At 31.6% G+C, this 24,108-nt stretch overlaps 2 protein-coding genes and 1 pseudogene across 2 annotated transcripts; 2 read left to right on the top strand and 1 right to left on the bottom strand.

Moving 5' to 3' along the window:
• Window positions 1-1,859: 1,859 nt before the first annotated feature.
• LOC130940511 (photosystem I reaction center subunit IV B, chloroplastic-like) lies at window positions 1,860-3,535 on the bottom strand. Its single transcript, XM_057868664.1, has 3 exons — window positions 3,147-3,535; window positions 2,350-2,415; window positions 1,860-2,128 (listed from the first exon to the last, which is right to left on the bottom strand). Exons 1-3 carry the CDS (start codon window positions 3,429-3,431, stop codon window positions 2,024-2,026), a joined length of 456 nt encoding a protein of 151 aa, XP_057724647.1. The 5' UTR covers window positions 3,432-3,535; the 3' UTR covers window positions 1,860-2,023.
• Window positions 3,536-17,723: 14,188 nt separating this feature from the next.
• Window positions 17,724-18,668, top strand: LOC130941786 (30S ribosomal protein S31, chloroplastic-like). The gene is made up of 3 exons (XM_057870375.1): window positions 17,724-17,934; window positions 18,025-18,089; window positions 18,213-18,668. The coding sequence occupies exons 1-3, from the start codon at window positions 17,805-17,807 to the stop codon at window positions 18,327-18,329; spliced, it is 312 nt and encodes a 103-aa protein (XP_057726358.1). The 5' UTR covers window positions 17,724-17,804; the 3' UTR covers window positions 18,330-18,668.
• A 1,622-nt stretch (window positions 18,669-20,290) lies between these two features.
• On the top strand, window positions 20,291-23,801 carry LOC130941775 (probable LRR receptor-like serine/threonine-protein kinase At3g47570; annotated as a pseudogene).
• The last annotated feature ends 307 nt before the right edge of the window (window positions 23,802-24,108 follow it).

The following is a 24,108-nucleotide window of genomic DNA, read 5'->3' as shown; positions in this document are numbered from 1 at the left end:
TCATGCTATTTGGAGAAGGCTTGTTATGACTTGGGATTGCGAGTGCAAAGAGATCATATGTGAAACTGATAATCTTGATGCGTTTCTTCTTATTTCGCGAGACACAACCAGCATGATTAGGATTGACTTTGATTTGCTTGACAAAATCAAAGAGATGCTCCAGCGTAATTGGACAGTTAGGGTAGTACTCATTCAGCGCACAGCAAACAGAGTGGCTGATTTAATTTAATGGCAAAGACTGCTGCTCTTAACAAGCAGGTGTACGTGGAGTGGTTGCTACTCCCTAATAGTTTAGAGATTATTATTAGAAAGGAGTCCTACTCTTTTTCTTAGGTCCTTTTTTTATGTTATTTTCAATCACACAAAAAAATTATAATAGATAATTTTTTTATTAGATAATTTGAACAACTTTCTTAGAAGTTGATATATTAAGATATTATATATTACTATTCAATCAAAATTGTAACTTTAAACTTGGATCTTTTTGGCGTAGGTTATGCCGGTTAAACATATACCATATCTTTAAAAAAAAAGAAAAAAAAACATTTTTAGAATTTATAATAAATTTACTGTTAAAAAAATTTATTATAGACTTTGCTAATGAATGTCCTAACAAGTATTTTAAAAATATAAAATAGAAAGTTTTGTATATATTCCATCTTGTTCTTTTCCAAAATAAAAATGAGAACTTCAACTAAAATTTTAATAAAGTAAATGAAAAAATATATTGAATGATAATTTTTATTATCTATTTAAAATTTAGATAGCAATAGTCTTTAATTTATAAAAGTATTATTTCAAAAGTAAAAATTACGCGCAAAGATATATACTATGTTCATTGTTTGATAGTCTTTACTTAACACAAAAATATTATTGGTGGAATTTCTAGTATTTTTAGATAATAATTATAGATCAAATACATCAATTTGGGTCACCTCAAAATCTTCTTAAATTATTTGGACCCATCTTTATAGGTGGAGAAAGTTCAGAACTATTAAAAGTTTTCGTAATTATTAATTAAATTATCAAAAATTACAGAGAGTCCTAATATTATTTTTATGTAGTTATTCTTTCTCAAAAGTTGTATACTTAATGTTTTAAATATGTACTCTCATGTTTCAACACATTTTATATTTCACAAGGACAAATGAGAAGATGAGTCATCATCGTCCCACTTATTAAATTATCTATTTTATATATTTATATAAAAATTGATATATAAGACTTTTATTATTAGAGATCACTAGAGATTGATATTTTATCCATTACCCTATTATTATATAAGCATTTTTTTAAGTTGTAATTTATTTCACAAGAAAAAACTATCTTATTATTTTTTGTTATTAACTCTGTTTATTAAAATATTATTTTATTTTTATATGTTTCATGTTATAAGTCAAATGTTCATATATTATATTTTTTTAAAGATTTTTTAATTAGAAATAAAATTAAAAGTTGTAAAGTTAATTGATATTTAACAATATTAAAAAAAATTGTTACGAAAAATTTTTGGATTTATTTTAATTTTATTCAACCATAAAAAATATTTAGTGAGGTAAAATGTATTTAAGTCAAATGAAACTTTGTTTGAGTGTCAATAAATATATTATTTTTGTAATTATATATTTTTTTGTGTAAATATAATTCATTTATCAAAATCAAATAAAAAATTGATTTTCTTTTCTATATTTTATAAAAAATCTACTCAAACAAATACTTTAATATATATTATAAATTATTAAAATTTAATTTTCATGATACTATATGATTGTATTATACTACATAAGTTATTATGCTATAGTTTATTAAAAATTGTATAACATTTGCGTTCTATGTACTAATTTAAAAATAAATTCAAATCATGAGCAATTGCACACACAATGTAATTTATAAGGACTAGAGGGTGATGGATACAAGAGAAAATATGATACATAATTTTTTTTTCTTTTGAGATGAAAAATTCTTAAACTAATTGCTGCAATAGCATGATGACAATTGTCAAAATTACAAACTTAAAATGAAATCATGCAACTTCTTCAATCTCATCCAGTGCATAATTGTTTGTTGATACATTTGCATAATTAACTTTGTTGAATCGAACCACAACAGGGTAGCGAGTCTTGGGGTCCTACAGAGAAACCAATTACATAAACTTAGTTAAGCAATTTGCACAGATCGTTCTAAAGTAATATCCAAATCAGTCTCTAAAACATTTTAGGCAGACACTTTAGTGGTCAACAAATTTTAATCATCATATCAGTCACTCAATTTTGATGTCGTTAGAAATACAAATCAAGCATGTGGTTAATTGTTAATTTGAGTGTAATTTGGAGTAGGAACAGTAATAACCTGATCAACAGCAACAACAGAACCATAGCCTTTGTACCAGTACGATTCTTTCCTAAGAATCTTCACCTGTTTTGATGATGAGTGCAAACAAAAATTAGACGCATGTTATTATTAGTCTACATTATGATCTATATATGAAAAATGAAGTCTCATATCAAATAAAGCCACAAAAATCAATAAACATCTAAGTGGATTTATAATAGATTAAATGTCTTAACTCTTAAGATTATGTACTAAAATTGTTACATCAATCCCACCATGCTAAATAGCTTATTATGTGAAGAGTTTCAAGACTTTAAAAAGATAAAAAGTTTTAACTACAGATCACTCAAGTTTCAAAAAAAAAGTTATCAAGCCAGATTATCAACTCAATTAAACTAATTATTGAATAGAATATCAACAATTTCAACACTAACATTAATTTTCATGCACTGAAATTCTAAATTGGATCAGAATTACTCGTTAAGAGTACGTTGTCCAATAAAAACTTCACTCTGAACAAAAGTGTTCAATTTGACGAATCTATCTAATAATTGATTCATAATATTACTACCCTAAGTGTATGTCAAGAATCATCCACCAAAGTATATTCGTTGAAATACAAAATACATGTTGAAAATAATAGATAATGATTGATTTGGCTACTGAATTTGAGCGTAGCATTTTTTATATAATCTATAAATCTTTCATGTACTTTTGTAAATTTTATTACAGTACTAAGAAGTAAGAATAACCGAACAAAAAGAAATTGAACATTAAATTATGTAACAAACTAAAAATAATTAATTAAAACTAACCTTAGTTCCTCTCTTGGGGCCAATTGGAGGTGGCTTTGGTTTTGGAACAGCAACAGCTTCACCTTCAGCCGGTGGTGTTGCAGTTGCAGGTGCAGCAGAAGCAGCAGCAGCTTCGTCTTCAGCCCTCACAACAAGCCTGTTAAAAGAACCACCATTATTGTTGTTGTTGAACCTTGAAGGGAACATCGCCGTAGAAGTGACTCTCGAAGAGGAAGACGAAGAGATTACGTTGCCGGCTGACAGCACAAATCCAGATGCAGCTGATGCCATGTTGCAACTAGCCATCACTATTTGAGTTCAATTGAATTGCTCTCTTTCGTTCTCTTCTTTGTATCTCTCTGCTGATAATAGTTGATAATTGTGATGACAAATGAAGCAAAAATAATATTGAGAGACTTGGAAAGAAGGTAGATTTTCGTTGGAATCTGATCCACACAGAAGCGGGAGTCAAAATCGTTTCCTCCACTAGGGTCATGCCACTTGTGTAACCATATCCAATTTCTTTGGATAACGTTTCTACAACTCATCCATTTCATCATGGTAGTCTATCCACCGAGTCAACTCATTGAGGGCATACCTAGTGCCTACTTCAACTCTGTTGGAGTGGCAATAACAAAACAATAGCAAAATATTTAAGGTAGATTTTGCATTCTTAGTTCATTAATGAAGTCACAGAGAGTTCAAGAGTACATCTTTTTGTGTGATACATTCAAAATTCTTACTGCAAAATTATTTGTATTCTAAATGTTTATAGGATTTTTTTAATAAATAAAATAACTTTAATATTTATCAATTTATGCAAATTTTATATTGTTTATATTTTTATCCTTGTTACTTATTTTGTTTACACTGCTAGGTAATAAATATTATGTTATTTATCTAGTTAATATTAAGTTTTACCAACTTTCTATCTTTATCATTGGATGTATCTCAAAATAGGATAAATTACATTATAAAATCAATTGTTTCTCTAAATTATACCATTACGATACCAGTATTTTTTTTCTACATAAACAATTGAGTCGTAGGTAGTTAAGTATTGTTATTGTGCAGTTTTGTATTAGTGTTTATAGGTAGCTTCTATTGTTACAGTTTCTCATTTGCACGAGATTTTGCAATATGGCTAGTGGTTCAAGTGATATCGGACAATGAAGATATGTTGGGATTCGGTAAGGAAGTTACTCTCAGCCATACGAATGTGTTTGGATTCTTTGTTGGTCAAACTGTCGTTTGAATAAAAGTGATTTTGTAAAATTGATTTTATGTAGAAGTAAATTTGTGGCAATATGATTTATATTTAGTAATTTTTACTAAAATTAATTTTGACAAAATAAATATTGTTTGAATAATATTAGTTAAAATCACTTCTATATAAATAATTAATTAATTATTAAAAAAATATAATATTAAATTATAATATTATTTTTTAAGTATATTTAATTTTTTTATATTTTTTAGTATTTTTTATAATACTCTATTTTAATATATTATAATTTTTTATTATTATAATAAAAATTAATATTTATTTATGAAATTAAAAATAATATATAAAAATGATAACTTTTTATGTATTTTTTATAATAAAAATTAATATTTTTTTAAATACTCTTAATAATCTTATTTTATTATTATTTTAGGTTTTAATTTTTTATTAGTTATATTTTTATTATATTTATAATTAACTTTTTATTTAATTTATTATTTTTAATAGCAACAATAATATAATAAAAAATTAAAATAATAAACAGTGCACAATCACGTTGAGTAAACGCAGAAGTTATAATTTTTTACTTCTAGTGATTGAATTTTTGGGATGCAAAATCATGTTGATATTCAAAGAAAAAAAATTGCCAAACATCAAAGAATAACGTTCAAAGTATTTAAACGCACTTTTATCTTCTCCAACGTATTTTACAAATACACCCGAAGCGGTCACTTCTGAGTGGCTTTTCCAAAGAAGATAAAGAAAGGAGGGACAAAGGGTTCCATTTGGAATCCCTGTTAAAGATTTTTCAAAACTCAATAGTTGTAGCGATTTATATATTTAGATAATCAAAGAATTAATAATAGAGATCAACCTCATTCATATTAGAGGATGTGAATAAGATATGATAAACCATAAAGTACTATCAAAATTCTGAAATAATTTTAGATAATAAAATTTATCAAGAGAGTACTTTTTCAATATATAATATTTTATATACATTTTTTATTACCTATTATTTATTCAAAGATTTTTTAATTTTTATTCACTATTTTTGTTACTGAAAAATAAAAAAATAAATATATACTCATTAAATTAAAGACTTATAATAATAATAATAACAATGACACAAATCACAGAACAATATAGAATTATATTTTTATGTAATATAATAAGAATAGTGCCAATCAAACAACTATATAAAATAATACAAAAATATATGTACTATTCACTTATTAATAATAATAATAATAATAATAATAATAATAATAATAATAATAATAATAATAATAATGAAAGAATGTACGTACTATATATGGTACATATTTAAGTTCACAGAAATTCATATAATGCAGCTATTTTCCTTTAGCATTTTATCTTTAAGTTGGGCAAGTAACTTGGCAAGTTGCTATTGCCTAAAAAGTTGACAGTTTGTCTAGGCACAACTAAGGAAAAATCATTTATGTTGATCATTCTTTACATATAAGTTGGTCCTCGAAACCTTGACTCCTTGAGGTTCTTTTGTGATTGATTCTTTTTTCTTAACCGAACTCGAAAGAAAAAATAAAGAGTTTTAATACCAATAACAATAATAATGAGCTTAAAAACCGCTGCAACCTGCGGTTTCTGAAAAAATTGAGCTGAGAAGAAACCACGGCACTTCTATAGCAGTTTCTTTACGATTACTATATTAAGGAAACTGCGGCACCCCTCTAACAGTTTATGTTCGGTTAGAATTGTCTATAAATACCAAGCGGGAGGGAGTGTAGTTGTAAATTGTCATTTTCACAAATTTACAAATGAATAGTGAGGAGAGTTTTTGGTTCTAATCTATTACTATGAAAAAATTCAAAAAAGCAAAAGGCACAGTATTAAGTTCACTGATAGAGAACCGATGAGTATTTTTATCCGGTCAACAAATACGTTGTCAGAGTTAAAAATGAGTATATTGCAGAAGGCGGGGTTGTGTGGGACCAAGTGGATGAAGAAGTTGTTCTACAAGATTTCGATTGCGATTATGCCAACTGGTGTGAAGTATGAAACATTTGTAATAGGGTCGGACAAGATATGCAGGTTTTGTTTCTTTGTCGGCGTAGTTTTTCGGAAGTGAGAATACACGAGCTGTATGCCAAGTTGGAAGATGGCGTCGACAGTTTTGGGGCATCAGCGGCGAATCCTTAGTCGACTATGGTGGGGTGCTTCGAAACTTCTAATTTTAAAATTTAAAATTTAAAATTTTAATTCTTAGTTTTTAAATACTATATTTAAAAATTAACCCTGCGAACCATAAACACTATATTTAAAATTTGAACCCTAAATCTCAATTATTGAAAGATAAACATTCTACTTAAACCACGGCACCCCTCCAGCGATTTCCTCACGAATTCCTAAATTACATAAACCGCGGCAAATCTTAAATTCCTAGATTCCTAAATTTTAAATTTTAAATTTTAAATCTTAAATTTTAAATACTAAGCAAATCTTAAATTCTGTATTCTAATTACTGCACCCTAAATACTACATATTATGTTATAAAATTTAATAAGGGATAAGTATTGTTTTGATCCCTAAAGTTTAGGATCAAAATCTGTAACACCCTACTACACAGAGTTTTACGCTTAAGTCATAGAACAGAGATAGTGTGGTGTTACGGACCTCTAAACAACAAAATAAATACCTAATAGAAAAGAGGATAATATACTAGGAGCCTTGAAACAAAACAGTAAACAAAAATCGCGAAAATTAAAAGCGCAATGCTCAATGGAAATGATTACTTGCGTGCTAAGAAACCTAATAGGAAAATGATAAAGATAAGCAAAATAGTAAAGGAAAGCCAAGGAAACAGCATAACTAGCCCCTGACTCAGCTTGCGAAGCTAAGGCTGGCCGGAGGATATATATATACATATAAACATACATAAGTATCCGCAAAATACACCAAAATACCAAAGTAAACTCCTATCTCTCCCTCAACCTCTAAGCAGAGCAGCATACATAAGTTACTTAGAGAGTAAGCTAAACACATATATACATATATACAAACAGAAAACCAAAATACACCCAAGGACTACTTCGCTTCCCAGGACTCAGACGCCTAGCGAGGAGCCTCTCGACCTGCATCTGAAAAACCACAATACAATATGGAGTGAGAACCAGAGGTTCTCAGCATGGTAAAAGTGCCATGCGTATAATAAATAAGGTCCTGAGAATGCCGTAGTAAATCCTAGAACTCCGTTATTCAATTATCCAACTTAATTACTAAACAGAAACCATAAACAGGGGTAGGTATTCTAAATCTACCTAACTTACTCAATTTCAATCCTATCCTAACACCAAGCCATTTCTCCATTTTCTCCATCCCTCCATCATTCATAATGCAACAAAAACAAGAAACCAAATAAGTTTACGCACAAATAATGAGCAGATAGTACAAATAGCAAGTATAACAGGTAGCATGTGGTATATATCAATTAGGCAAACCCAGAAAATGCATAGCAATCAAAACAAACAAATGCATATGAGAAACTCGACAAGTCCGAAAATCTTAGACTGTCTTCCGTCGCGCATCCCCAAGAGTCTATGCATAGATTTCACATTCAATCATCATATAATCTCTCAATGGGGGCTATCCATACCCGGAAATTTATACGTGCCCGTTCATCCTTACGACGTAGGGTCAACAGAGTATCGAGATTCAACCTGGAGCACGTGGTGGCGAGCCATGATTTTTACCCAGAAAAACTCGTATCTCAGATATTATTATTCATAAGCCATGAAAATTTTATTATCAATACATCATCAATTATCAAGTCTTAGCGTTAAACTTCGTTAATATACTTATTTCCTTTATAAAAGCCACCATTTAGAACTTTCTTCACCCTCAAGATATCTTGTTTTTCTAGCTTCTTTTATCCACTGGACCTAAAACCATACTTTAAGCTTTAAGGAAAGAAAATGGAGGTTTAGAAGTGAAAAATTGGTTTAAAAACAGTCAAAATCAGTTTTTGTAGCAGACAGCATCCATGCGTACGCGTAGGCCACGCGCACGCGTGGAGCGTACATCAAGTCATGCGTACGCGTGAGTCATGCGTATGCGTGAATATGCACACACGCGTACGCATGCTTCTCGCGCATGCGTCACCAAAATTCCACACCACGCGTACGCGTGGATGAGCGTTTTTCCCAAAAAAATTTGGCAGAATGCCTTGAAAGCTTGCAGCAACCAGATTTTAACCCCTGCTTTCCAGTTTCATGTATCAAATTTTCATTATCCATAACTTTCTCCGCAAAATTCCATTTTTCACAAAATTGATATCGTTTAAAAATTTACAAAACCATCTTTCGTTTGCAACAAACCACAACTCAATCCAAAATTTGAGGAGTAAATTATGGACTTCCAAAGTTTATCAAAAATTGGTTTTTAACCAATTCCCAACCAAACCTCATTTTCATCAACTTAAGTTTCTTACCATTAAAACTTGCATTATAATACCATATCAACCCAATTCATCAACAACCATTGCCAATATAACCTTTAACCAACTCAACAAATCTTGATCATTAATAAATATCAACATTTACCTCATACATCAATAACCCCTCTTTTATTTATAACAACTCTTCACCTATACCAACCTTCATCATATATTTATCAACCCTCTATCAACATATAACAATTGAATTCCATTAACATAATTCAACTCTTCACACACATTATTCCATCAACTCACGAACAACTCTTTATTAAAAAATACCAACCATAATCCATCAATATATATCAACATCAACACAACCCATCATAAGCAAGTCCAAGAGCATAAAATTAATAACCTCAATACTTCATAATTCCAATATATGTTCATCAACAATTTATTCCAACAATATTACAAAACTACTCATTAAATGCAATTAACAAATTCAACCTATCCTATGGTTCCTCTAACCTAAGTTTTCACAACACCGTAAATATTAAACATGTGAAACTTAAACCATACCTTGGCCGATCACATAGTTTCACCCAAGGCAGCCTCACAACACAAAACACTGTCCCTCCAAGCTCAATTAAAACAGCCACAAACCAAGCTTTGATCACCAACAAGCCTCCAAATATTCCCAATTCAATTCCAAAGCATATATACCCACTTAATCAACACTTAATACATATACATGTTCCAATTTCAGTTTTTCCATTATAAATACAAGATTGAGCTAGGGTTAGAGTTTCCTTACCATACCTATGTGCTCAATAGCTTGAGCCCATAATTCTTGGAAGCTAACTTGAGCCTAAAACACAATTAGACAAGATTTCACTATAGAATTTCAATTTCACCAAAGAAAGGGGAATAAAAATTCTGAATCAAATATAAGACTTACCAGTGAAATTGATCAGATAGAAAGGTAAAGCTCGACGCGCTGAGCGCGTGGCCATAAACGGTGCGGCGATCGGAGCCCGAATGGAGGAGTTATGGTGGATCAAAGGTTGTGAGGGTTTGAGATCTCCTCTCCCCTTTCCCCCAATTCTGCTGGCTTCATTGGATGCAAATGAAGGAGAAGAAGCTGCTGCTTCTTTTTAATTATGGGTCCGATTGGACCCACGGTCCCGGTTTGGGTTCCAGTTCAACCGGTTCAGTTCTTTCGGTCCGATTTTGGACTAAATTTTTGAAATTGGTATCAAAATTCTCATTTTGACAAGCTCTATCCTATTTTGATATTAGTTTTTCATATTTAGCTTTTCTAATTAAAATTCAATTTATTAACTAATTATTTACCGATTTTAGCGGAGTTTACAAAATCAAATTCGTTCCCAACATTATTTTGGATTAGAATCGTCTCCAATATTTTATTTGGTATTAAAATCATCCTATTGACTTTTTACAGACAAAAATACACTCCACCACCACCACCACCACCTTTACCACCACCTCCTCCCTTACTCCCACAAAATACCAATAATCAGATTCAAGAACACCAACAATCACACATTATTTAAATTCAAAAATAACAACATCAAATTCAACAACAAAATCAACACACCACAACAATGAAATAAGAAAATAACAAATCAAAATTAGAATTAGAAGTAGAAACAGAAGTAGAAGCAGACACAAAAGTGTAGAAGCAGAAGCAAAAGCAGAATCAGAAGTAGAAGTGGAAGCAGAAGCAAGAAGCAGAAGCAGAAGCGAGGCGCAGCGGCGAGAACGCGAAGTGGCGGCAATGGCGGAGCGCGACGGTGAGCTCTCTCCTTGGCTCGCGTCTCCTCTTTCTCTCGGGAGCTCTCTCTCCCTCTGGTTCTGACTCCCGACGGCGACGACGGCAGCGGCTCTAAGCTTCTTCTTCCCCTCCCCCCTTCCCTTCCCTCCTCCCTCTTCCTTTTTCCTCTTCCTTTCTCCCCCTTCCCTCGCGTTCTTTCCTTTTAAAAAAAATCATAATTTTTTTGTTAGGAGTAATTTAGTAATAAAATTAAAAATTTTATTAAAATAGACGATTTTAATATGAAATGAAACGTTGGGGACGATTTTAAATTCAAAATAATGTTGGGGATGAATTTGATTTTTATCCTAAACCTTAGGAACCAAAACAATACTTATCCCATTTAATAACTAAAAGAAAATAAACTTACCTCTTCATTGATGCCACCGACAACGTGCGCATCACTGTTGAGTTAGTACAGGCTACCTTCAACCGCTATGGTCCAGTACCTTAGGAATTTCAAGTGTTCAAATCTTCTCCAAGTCTTTGTCTCCTTCTCTCTCAATCCACAACTCTTTCTCTCTAAACAAACAACTTCTCTCTCTAAAATATTTGGTTTTCAATCGAAATGAAGAATTCGCTACTAAGTCCGGTGAATTTATAGGCAAACATAAACCACTATACAGATACCGCAATTTATGTAATTTAGGAATTCGTGAAAAAACCGTTGGAGGAGTGGCGCAGTTTCTTCTTTATTGTGTTTCAACGTAAACTGTTATAAAGTGTAGCCGTTTACGTGCAAATCCTAATTCACTATACCCCTTTTGTAGTTTTTATAAAATAGTAAAAGTTGCGTTTGTGTCTTTAAGGTATAAGAGTTGTATTTTAGCAATATTGGTCAATTTATTTCGGTGACTTACTCTAAATATAATGCTTAAAATTGTTAATAATAATAATAATAATAATAATAATAATATTATTATTATTATTATTATTATTATTATTATTATTTTATTTATTCAATCATTAAGTATATTTAAAAATTCAAATACTTCTAAATTCTAATAGTATTAATTAAATTACTAGTACATGTATTAAAATGAATAAAAAACACGAACAAAGAGAACTTTTATAAGAAGAATCTAATTATGCAAGGTTTAGATGTAAATGGACCTTGGGTTTAATGATGGTAAAATTGAGTTGAAAAATTTTTGAGTAAAGTATCGTTTTTGTTCCCAACGTTTGGGGTAAATCTTAAAATTGTCCTTAACGTTTCAATCGTCATATTTAAGTTCCTAACGTTTCAAAATTGACTCAATGTTGTCCTGTCATTAGGGATCCGTTAACAGAATTAACAGCGGAACAAAATTGAGACTATTTTGAAACGTTAGGGACTTAAATAGGACGAAATGTTAGGGACAAAAACGATACATAAAAACAAATTTTAATTTAATTTTATCTTTCTATAATATTAATTTTTTACTATACATAGTATTCAATTATTTTTTAATTACATCTAAATAAATTACACTTAATCACATTACTTTCATTTTAAATAAATTTATTTTTTTTTATAATTTGAAAGAATTTTGATACATTAGAGACAAAAGGTATAATTTATATTTTATTGTATATATATTATTTTTTTTCTTTTCTACAAGTTTATATACTAGTCATTTTACAAATATTTCATGATAACTAAAAATTTTTAAAAGTAAAATTATAAAAAAATTAATTTATTTAAAATGAAAGTAATATGATTAAGTGTAATTTATTTAGATATGATTAAAAAATAATTGAATACTATGTATAATAAAAAATTGATATTATTAAAGGATAAAATTAAAATTTATTTCTATGTATCATTTTTGTCCCCAACGTTTTCGTCCTATTTAAGTTTCTAACGTTTCAAAATCGTCTCAATTTTGTCCTGTCGTCAATTCTGTTAACGGATCCCTAACGATAGGACAACATTGAATCAGTTTTGAAACGTTAGGGACTTAAATAGGACGATTGAAACGTTAGGGATCGGACAACTTTAGAACTTACCCAAAACGTTGGGGACAAAAACGATACTTTATTCAAAAAAATTTTTATACGTAAATAGAGAAATATTATTCTGTTAATTGTTAATCATCCTAACATATAGTGTTTTTTTTTTCATAAAGAGTAAAATGTTATGATGTGGAAGGTTAGGCGGCCATAGAGTATAATTAATTAATTATAGTAGAATGTTGAATTTGATTTTAGAAGCATGATTAGAAAGTTGTTATATGGAACCATGCAAAAGAGAAGGAGTGTGTGTATGATGTAATTTGATTAAGAAAAAAAATATTGACTAAGATTGAGGGTTAAAAATTATTATTCTTATCAATAATCACAATATAATAATTATTAAGAATAAATGTAATTTGTCAACTTTTATAAATTAAGAAAAGTCAGTTCGACTTAATGAATCCTAATTCAAATGTGGTGATCTACTTATTAATTGAATTTTCAATTTAGTAAAAAGTTAATATTAAAAAGAAAGAAGATTAATTAATATCTGTTGATTACCAATGAACATGTACATTATTATGATTGAAGATAATCTATCTTCTCAATCCAAACCAATAATAAAAATCTAATTTATAATTAGGTCAAATATTTTATCAAATAGTTAAAATGTATAAATATAAAATTTTATAAGGAACAAAAAACTATAAAATCAAAGACAATGTACATTTTAAATACATAATTCTCCAATTTTTTATTCCAAATTTTCATTCATGTAATTATTTCACTTAATTATGAATTAAAAAAAAATCAACTCAATTTCACCACGCTCAAATCCAAGATCCATTTACATATAACATTGCATAATTAGACCTTTTATAAATTTTCTCTTTGTTCGTGTTTTTTAACTATTTTAATAGATATACCAGTGTATAAATTAGATACTATTAGAATTTAGAAGTATTTAATAGATTAATAGAAAAAATAAATAAGTATGTAAATAATTAAAAACATGCCAATTTTTAAATATAATAATTGAATAAATAAAATGTTATTATTATTATTAATAATTTTAAGTATTATATATATTTGAATAATATATATGACATAATGTAAATATATGGATAAATAAATTTGCAAGTAACTAAAAGGGATATAGAATCATGGATAGAGTAATGATAAGTTGAACTAGAATATGAATAGTGCTACAAGATTGACAAATATTATTATTGACAAATATATACTTGACGAACAATAATTTGCATTCATATTTATAGACATTTTATACATAAAAATACATAATTTGTATCTATATTTATCAAAATTTTGCACACATAAATCGATATAGTTTATACTAATATTTTTCAGAATTTGGACACATGAATTAGTAAAATTTATTTATTAAAAAAAATTATTATTTGTGCTAGCTATGATGGTCAAAACTACTAAAAATTGCTAGTCCCAAAAATTTCTCTTAAAAATATTAATTTACAAATGAATTAAAGAAAGTTACATAACTCTTTTTTTATTTTTAAATTATACAAAAAAAAAGCTCTCTTTAGTTACAAATTTTTTTCATGAAAAGCATCAAATCCTAGAAGAGAGAGAGAGAAATGAAGAGAAGGTTTTGAATATAAACATGTGTGTATTAGGTTGATTAACTAATTACAATTATGGACTTAATGTATTTATATACACACTTTACTAACTATAACTGATTATTGGCTATATAGGTTATTAGTAGCTAATTACAAGCTATATATACTTTACTCCTTTCACCTTCCTCAAACTTAGGGTGCTGAAATTCTACCGCCTAATTTTGTTATGAAATTCCAAAAATTTGGTGGAGGAGTCAGCTTTGGTCATAACCTGGGCATCACTAGGAATGTGAGTGACTTACAGTCTTTCTTTTGCAACATTATCTCTGAGAAAATGAAGATCAAACTCAAAGTATTTAGATCGTGAGTGTTGCACCAGATTGGCTACTATAAGCACTGCTCCTTGATTATCATAGTATATTATAGAGACAGGCAGTGTAATATGAATTTCAAACAAAAGCTTCTTGATAGCAAGTAGTTCAGTGACTAAGTTGCACACCCTTTTGTACTTAACCTCTGTGCTGCTGCGAGAGGCTAAGGCTTGCTTTCGAGAGGAACAAGAAATTAAGTTCGGTCCGAAATAGACACAAAAATCAGAGGTGGACTTTCGATTTTCAATGTTCAAGGCCCAATCTGAGTAAGTGTAGCCGACAAGCTTGAAAAAAGGTGTTGATTGAAGATGCAATCCTAAAGTAATTGACTCTTAAAGATACCGAAAAATACGCTTTACAGCTTTCCAATGTAGCTGTCGAGGCTGCTGCATGAACAGACAGACCTTATTAACCAGATAAGCTAATTTAGGCCTGGTCACATTAAGATACTAGAGGCTTCACACAATAGAACGGTAGAGACTTGGGTTCTCAAAGAGTTCACCATCAGTGGATGTTAACTTCAAATTATACGTCATAGGCGTGGGAAATGACTTGCAATTTTTTAAACCAGCCTTCTTCAGAACATCCAAAATATATTTGGATTGGATAAGTAAAAGACTATTGCTAACTGGTCTAACTTCAACTTCTAGAAAAAAAATGCAAATTACCCATGTCTTTAAGAGAAAACTAGCATTAACCTGCTGAATAAGAGTAGAGATAACAGTGGTGATGTCTCGATGACAATAATATCGTTCACATAGAGTAGAATGAAGATGGTGCCTAAAGATCTAGCCCGGTAAAGAAAAGAGACATCGGATTTTGTTGCTGTAAAATAAAATTTTCGTAATTCACCTGTCATCCTTTCAAACCAGACCCGCAACGCTTGCTTTAAATCGTAGAGAGAGCGGGTCAGCTTGCACACTAATTTAAAATCACCAACTTCATAATCATAGGGCTGTTGCATATAAACTTCTTCACAAAGCTCTCCATTAAGGAAAGCATTATTAATGTCTAACTGTTTGATAGGCTAGCCATGAGTAAGTGCAATAGTGAGCAGAATCCTTATAGTGGTAGGGCGAACAACAAGGCTAAAGGTCTCTTTAAAATCACTCCATGGTCTCTGGTGAAAACCTTAAGCTACAAGCCGTGCCTTGTATTTGTTTATAGAGTCATTCGGGTGATACTTTACTCGAAACACCCACTTATTACCACTGGGTTTTCGGTTTATAGGCAACTCAATAACATCCTAGGTATGATTCCTCATTAAGGCAGCATATTCTTCATCCATGGCTGCTTCCAATGAGGTATGAAAAAGGGCTTATTTTGCTGTTTTTGGTGCAAGCTGCTTGAGTTCAGTTGAAAATAATTTGGATTTGAAATTTATCACTTTTAGCTCTCGTGATCATAGGATGAGTGTTTAGGGTAGGACAAGGTCAAAGTGAAGACGAGGAAGGGTTGGGTTGAGTTGAATGTGGTTCAAGTTGAGGGGGTAATAGAAGTGGGGACTGTGTGTGAGATGGTGTTGGGATAATTGAAATTGTTAGTATAGGTTGAGGTATGGGGACAGGTTTGGTGGTGGTGGTAAAGAAGCCATAGCTGGAATCTTTGAATGGAAACACTTTCTCTTCAAATATCACATTCTGGATAATGAGTATTTTGCCAGATTTTGTGAGGCACTTGACCCATTTGTATTGAGGTGCCAGACTTAAATAAACACAGACCTTTAACCAAATCTATAGCTTGATTTTGTTATAGGGCTAGTGGTGAAAAAACACAAACACCCGAAAACTTTTAGCATGCTTATGGACTGAGTTTTGCCAAAAAAATTTTGGTTTGGGGAGCTAAAATTCAAAATAGTAGTGGGTAATAAATTGATGAGGTAGGTTGCAGTAGTAAAAGCTTTTCCCCAGAATTTTAGTGGCAAGCCAACTTCAGCAAGAAGAGTGAATCCCATTGTAGTGATGTGCCAATATTTTTGCTCTACACTACCATTTTGTTGGTGGACATAAGGACAAAAGAACATGTGTTGTATACCTTCATCACTAAGAAATTTCGTTAAAGTAACAAATTTTTTAGCATTATCAAATTGAATTTGTTTAATCTTCACACCTAGTTGAAACACTACTATTTTCATAAACTGCATATAGACATCATGTATTTGAGATTTATGATGCAACAAATATATCCAAGTGAATTTAGAATAAGTATCAAAAAAATGTACGTAACACCGAGAACTATTTATTGAAGGAATGGGGGAAGGTCCCCAAATATCAGTGTAAACAAGTTCTAATGGACTAGTAAATTTTGTACTTCAAATATTGAAAAGAAGCTGCTGGAATTTTCCAAGACAACAAGAACTACAAATCAAATCAGGGACTTTGAAAGGAGTATTACACGACTTCAAGACTCTTATTAAAACATTAGTGAAAGGGTGACCTAATCTCAAGTGCCAAAGACGAAAATGTTCATTTTCTTGAACAGTAGTGACATTTACAGCTGATAAAACTGAGCTTTTATTGTTCGGTTCAAAGGAATAAACGCCATGATCAACCGTTCCTTGAAAAAATATCTCCTTAGTATCCTAACATTTCATGTAACGAGTCTTAATATGAAATACAATCCAAACTTTATTATTATAAACAAATTTGTGGACATTAAAAAAATTCTTTATTAAAATAGAAATATGTATTAATCTCTACAATTTAAAAACTTTTAAAGCTGAAAATAATTTAAGTAAAGAGCTACCAATATTAAAAAAGTGTAGAGTTATCATTTTTTACTTGCACTTGCTCATTGTCTCTATATGAATAATATTCTGTAAATTGTAAAAATGTTGATGTCATATGATGAGTTGTTCTTAAGTTTGGGTATTAATTCGGATCAAATATAGGGGATGATGAAATTTATATATCCGTGGTGGTGAAATTGACTTATGCTTTTAACTGTTTATCATAAAATTTTTTATTGAATCTGTACCAGCAGTCTATGACTGAGCGACTATATTTTTGAGATCGTTAATATATAAGTCTCTTCTAAAAAGATATGTCTCTCCTCCTCTAAAATTATAATTGCTGCCACTTTAAAAATATATTTATGTATTAATTTTTTTTAAAAAAATATACACTTTAAAACAATTGGAGAATAATTTAGATAATTATTCAATTTTAATTTTCGGCCAGAGATAGGTTTTGGTTTTTTTTTTTTTTTTTTTTTTTTGTCATACACACTCACACACACTAAAAATTCTATCCCTAACTAGCCAATCATAGGTGGGATTTGAACTATGAAGAAGAAGAAGAACGATGTCAATGGCGACGAAGCTATTACCAACACTTAGGGTTTCTCCACAACCAAACAAAAGTCTCTCCCCTTCCATGCCAAGCTCTTCCAATTCGCTCTCTTTCTCTATCATTTCTCCAACACTACCTACAAGTTCGTCAATCCCTAAAACCTACTTATCGATTTTGTTTTTATTATCATTGTTTTTTAACTAATTGCTATGCGGTTCTACTGTTATCTCAGCTTACTGCGGCAGAGGTGATCGAAAAACAGCCAAAGGAAAACGCTTTGCTCACTCTTTTGGAAATGTCGGTTCTCATTCAATCTCTTAGTTAGACTCATTGTGTTATGTTGAATTGTTGATGTTGGTCAATTTGGAAGAGATTTTTCCTCTTGTGATTTTCTGGTTCGAATTTTTGTGGTTTGAGCAGGCAAGACCAAGGGATAAGAAGGGGAGAGGACCAGCGAAGCCCCCTGTGCCACCGAGTCCACCGAAGAAGGATCGCTTCACTGATGATTTGATGAAGATAGATCGCTGCCACCACTGAATTTATATGAGTACTTTCTCAACTAGGTCTTTGTTATTTGAATTTTGAATCCAAGTTGCAATTTTGATAAATTCAATAGGTCGATAATGCTTCTAGCAACTTGTTAAGTGATGTTGGAATTTGGATTAGAAAAATATGAAGCATGAATGGAACAAATCATGTGCAACGTTGATTTTAGCTCCATTAGAGTGTGAACTTACATAATGTGTGTGAATTGGGTTGTTGAGTGGATTAACAATTCTATTCTCTTTTAGTATGCTTTATTTGACTTGCAGAATATATTTTTTGATCCCATTTTAATGCACAAGAGAGAAGAGACTAGTGATGCTAAACTGGCCACACTGAATTTTTAAGCTATGAAGATTTTTCTTCTCTTTAGTAGACTTGACTCAACTTTATCAATCTTAAAAGTGTTTTAAATTATTAATTACTAGTAATACTCATATAGTAAAAATGTTTCTCTCTTAAGATACATATTGGTATAAAATTTTATTAACCCTAGCAGAAGACACTAAAATTTTTTATCAAAACAACATTGATGGCCGATTCTTACCAGCAGAGCATCCATGGACATACAGAATTCTTTTATAACCTGTCTCTGTCCTAAAAAGGAATGATAATGTACTTTTTATAATTGAAGACTAAACTACTATATTTTGGAAAAGATTAATATAAAATTCAGTGAACAAAGATCGTGGTTTACTTGGAATTATTGGTCATCGCAAGCCAGACAAGATAGCCTCCGGTTTTGGACTTTGGTTGTAGCATTTGGAAGTTCATTTTCCCATTGCGTTCTTGGCGACATCTCGGAACTTCTCGAAATACCATGCGCAATAATGATAATGATAATAATGATGATGATAATGATAATGATAATGATTATAATGATGATGATGATGATGATGATAATGATAATGACGATGATCATGATAGTGACAATGATAATGATGGTGATAATAATACAGCATTTAGTCCACATTGGAATGAACCATGTCTCCACCAAAGATTGGCATAATAAGGGGTTTTTTTTATTATTATTGCTGATCTTAGCACCATAATTAGCTAACCAGTTTGCTGCAGTGTTTGCTTGATGCAGAGTCCAGACAAATTGAATTTTCTATTGCCGAATGATGATCTCTTGAATATTAGAGACAAGATCATAATCTTCACATTTGTTGGGACAATACAGATCCTAAAGAAGGATGAAAACATCAAAACAATCAGTTTTATAGATAACTTTCTTTACGCCACTCTCTCAAGTCAAAGCAAATCCTAGGATAATTTTAGTAAGAGTGAAGACTGGGATAATTTTAATGATCTAGACGTGAAGAGTAAAAATAAAATTTTAACGAATTGAATGCGTAAACAAAAACTCTCTATCTTTAGATTCAACATTTTTAGATTGATTTGTGTGATTTATAAGCTGAATTTGTCACTTGGCTGAAGCGTAAATTAGAGAACATTCAAAAGGAAGATTTATTAGTTGTTTACTTGAACCAAATATGTAATTTCTTCACCTTCGTTTCTCCCTTACCAAATAGATTTAATTTTTGATGTTCCTGTTCATCTTAGCTTGATGCCGATTTTCGCTAATATATTAAATTAAAGTACACAGAAGAAAGATCGTGGAGTCCTCCCAACTCCCAAGTCAACTTGCAAGTCGTGATCTTCCGATATCATCTTATCCGTTCTTGGTCCTCCCAAGTCAGTTTTCCATTCACAAGCACAAAATATCAAAATTTGTTTTTAATTTATTAATATCCGTTTCATTTCTTAAGTATTATTGTAGTGTTGTACAGTAACACTTTCAGATTGATTTTTTATTAATCCTACAATAAAGCAAATTAGAAATCTATATAACAGAGTATTCAAGCAACTACTACAGTATACTTTTCTTCACCGTTGCTCTCTTCTATATAACAGTTAGAGCAATTGAAGCAACAACACTAGTACTACATTTTTCTTCACCATCGTCCTTTTCTATATACTAACACTGTAGCACAATGCTCATATTGTCACGGTCACACTACAACAAAATAATGATGGTGTTTCTCATCATGTTTCTCCTATCCATCCCTTCACAAACCTTGGCTGTGAATGTGGCCTTGAGTTCAGAGAGCGATAAGATTGCTTTGCTTGCTTTGAAGGACAAGCTTACCAATGGCGATCCTCATGCTCTGCCATCATGGAATGAGTCTCTACATTTCTGTGAATGGCAGGGCGTTACATGCAGTCGCCGCCACATGAGAGTCTCATCTCTACAACTGCAAAATCAATACTGGGGTGGTACTCTTGCGCCATCCTTAGGAAATCTAACCTTCCTCAAGGAGATCAATTTTACTAACATCAACTTGCATGGTGAAATTCTAGGAGAAGTCGGTCGTTTAAAGAGGCTGAAGATTCTTGACTTGAGGAACAATAATCTTGGTGGTCATATTCCTGTGGAGATGATAAATTGTTCAAGCCTTGAGGTGATTATATTGATGTACAATAATTTAACTGGCAAAGTCCCTTCATGGTTTAGTTCTATGGTGCAACTCACTCAATTGGGGCTTGCAGCCAACGGTTTTGTTGGCAAGATCCCGCCTTCTTTGGGGAATCTTTCATCGCTTGAGAAGTTGTCATTTTTACAAAATCATATGGAAGGAAGCATAACTCCGGCTTTGGGTAGATTGTCGAATTTGAAATTTTTGGCTTTGAGTGGAAATAATTTTTCTGGCCTATTTCCTCCTTCACTTTACAACCTTTCAAATATTCAAACTTTTTATTTAGCGGGCAACCAATTAGCGGGTAATCTTCTCTCAAATATACCTCTGGCTTTTCCCAATCTTCAAAATTTTGCGTGTGGAAGGAACCAATTCACTGGTATTTTTCCATCTTCAATATCCAATCTTTCCGAATTGCAATTGTTTGATATTGCAGAAAATGATTTTCATGGACCAATTTCTCCTACTTTGGGAAGTTTACACAAACTCTGGAGATTCAATGTTGGTCTTAATAGATTCGGGAGCGGAAGCACTCACGATTTGGATTTTCTTTCTTCATTAAAGAATTGTACTCAATTGCAAAAGCTAGGCTTTTATCACAATTCTTTAGGCGGTGTATTGACCGATCTCATAGGCAACTTATCAAGCAATCTTGTTTGGCTTGCTATGGGGTCCAATCAAATATCCGGAAGGATACCTGAAGGAGTTGGAAAACTAGTCAACCTAGCATCACTTGATATGGAGTTGAATTTTCTTGAGGGAACAATTCCAGATTCAATAGGAAAGCTAAAAAATCTTGGAGTGTTGTGGTTGGATGGAAATAAGTTCTATGGCAACATCCCTCTTGTCATTGGTAACCTTACTATGCTGTCTGACGTTGATCTGAGCTCAAATAAATTTGAAGGACTCATTCCCTTTACACTTGGATACTGCACCAACATGCAAAAATTTGCTGCATGGGGAAACAACTTAAGTGGTAATATACCCAATCAAACATTTGGCTACCAGCAAGGCTTAATAGAATTGTTTCTATACTCCAACTCTTTTACCGGCCCCATTCCTTCTGATCTTGGAAACTTGAACCATCTTTCCATCTTGGATTTACAAGATAACAAGCTCATTGGTGAGATTCCCATGAGACTTAGTGGTTGCACTGCTTTAACAGTGCTCGTACTAGAAGGAAACTCATTCCATGGAAGTATACCTTCATTTTTGGGATCTCTACTATCCCTTGAAATCTTAGACCTTTCTAATAACAACTTCTCAAGCTCAATCCCGCATCAACTTGTGAACCTCACCTTGCTGAATACTTTGAACTTATCTTTCAACCATCTCTCTGGTGAAGTCCCGGTAGGAGGAGTATTTAATAACATCACAGCAATATCACTCACTGGAAACAAAGATCTTTGCGGCGGGATACCTCAATTGAATCTTCCTGCATGCCCTGTGTTGCCATTAAAGAAGAAACACAATAGATCTATTAAAAGGAGAGTTATCCTCTTCATTGTATTTGGAGGGATACTAATCTCTTTTGTAGCTTTTATAAGTATATATCTTTTCAAGAAAAAGGTAAAAAAGTTACCACTACTTCTCTAGCTTTGCAATATCGCTATGTGAAGGTTTCTTATGGAGAGTTACATCAAGCAACCAATGGATTTTCTTCATCCAATTTAGTTGGCACAGGAAGCTTTGGTTCTGTGTATAGAGGAATCCTTGTGCATTTTGAGAGACCTGTGGCTGTGAAGGTGTTGAAGCTTCAAACAAGCGGGGCATCCAAAAGTTTCATGGTTGAATGCAAAGCTCTAGGAAAAATCAAGCACAGAAACCTTGTCAACATATTGACTTGTTGTTCAAGTGTTGATTACAAAGGGAATGATTTCAAGGCCATAGTGTTTGAGTTCATGCCTAATGGGAATCTAGAAGCCTTGTTGCACAACACTATTGAAGATAGCGTGTCCACAAATCTGAGTCTCAACCTAATGCAAAGAGTAAATATTGCTCTTGATGTAGCTTTTGCATTGGATTATCTTCACAATGATTCAGAGAAAGTTGTAGTTCATTGTGATATAAAGCCAAGTAATGTTCTACTTGATGATGAAGTTGTTGCTCATTTGGGAGACTTTGGATTAGCTAGACTCATTCATGGTGCCGCAAGTAGTTCTAGCAGTGGTCAAGCTACTTCCTCTACAATTAAGGGAACCATCGGATATCTTCCACCAGGTATGTGTGCTTTGGATCGCTTTTGGTAATATTATAATACTATTTCTTTAATTAATTCATGTATTGTTAATGACCTGGTATTGTGTTCTATATTATGTTAGATTCACGTTAATTTACTTACAACTAACTTCACCAAGTCCTTAGCACATTAAGAATTAGGTTTTTAACCTTACTATGGCTATCAACCCCTTAGAATAATTAGTTAAAATCATGATATTGTTGTATTATATCCATTGTACTCCTTTCCTTCATTTTTTAGCTTTTCAAACAGAGTATGGAGCAGGTGGCTCAGTGTCACCGCAAGGAGACATGTATAGCTATGGAATTCTCCTTTTGGAGATGCTCATTGGAAAGAAGCCAACTGATACCATATTTGGTGAAGGTCTGAGCTTGCACAAGTTCTGTAAAATGGCAATTCCTGAAGGAATCACAGAGATTGTTGATTCTCGATTGCTGGTTCCATTTGATGAAGGAGAAAGAAAGATCACACCTCAAAATATCAAGGAGTGTTTAGTGTCGTTTGCTAGGATTGGAGTTGCATGTTCCGAAGAATTTCCCTCTCAACGGATGAACATTAAAGATGTTATAATGGAATTGCATGCGATTAAACAGAAATTGCTTCATTAAGGGGTCAGTTTTATTAAATAAATTTAGTTGCTTTTGAATATCTCAGTTGGATTACTCTCGTATCCATTTGTTGTTTTATGTGAAATTGTTAATTGTGAATTATTATTTGTTGTAATGTACAACGCTTCAATTTCTTTGTTTGCTGTAATGTACAACGCTTGTTTGTGTCTTCTGTACCCTTTACTAGGATCAAACAATATTTGCTTCAATTAATCCATGCATCAAATAATTGCAAAAACGGTAACTTGTTCCATGCATCAAATAATTTATGTTTTTTATTATCCTTTTTTGTTGTGCCTTTGTATTATGTTGATGTTTATCAATTTTGGAAGAGATTTTTACTTTGAATAATTCAAAGTGCTTATAGGCTTATAGCAACTTGTTAAATGATATTGGAATTTGGATAATAAGATAAATATGAAAAATGACTGAATCGAATCACTTTC

The sequence above is a fragment of the Arachis stenosperma genome, chromosome 7 (genome assembly GCF_014773155.1).
Source record: "Arachis stenosperma cultivar V10309 chromosome 7, arast.V10309.gnm1.PFL2, whole genome shotgun sequence".
Classification (NCBI taxonomy): Eukaryota; Viridiplantae; Streptophyta; class Magnoliopsida; order Fabales; family Fabaceae; genus Arachis; species Arachis stenosperma.
The sequence above is the reverse complement of the archived record's forward strand: the minus strand, read 5'-3'. Positions and strand labels throughout refer to the sequence as shown.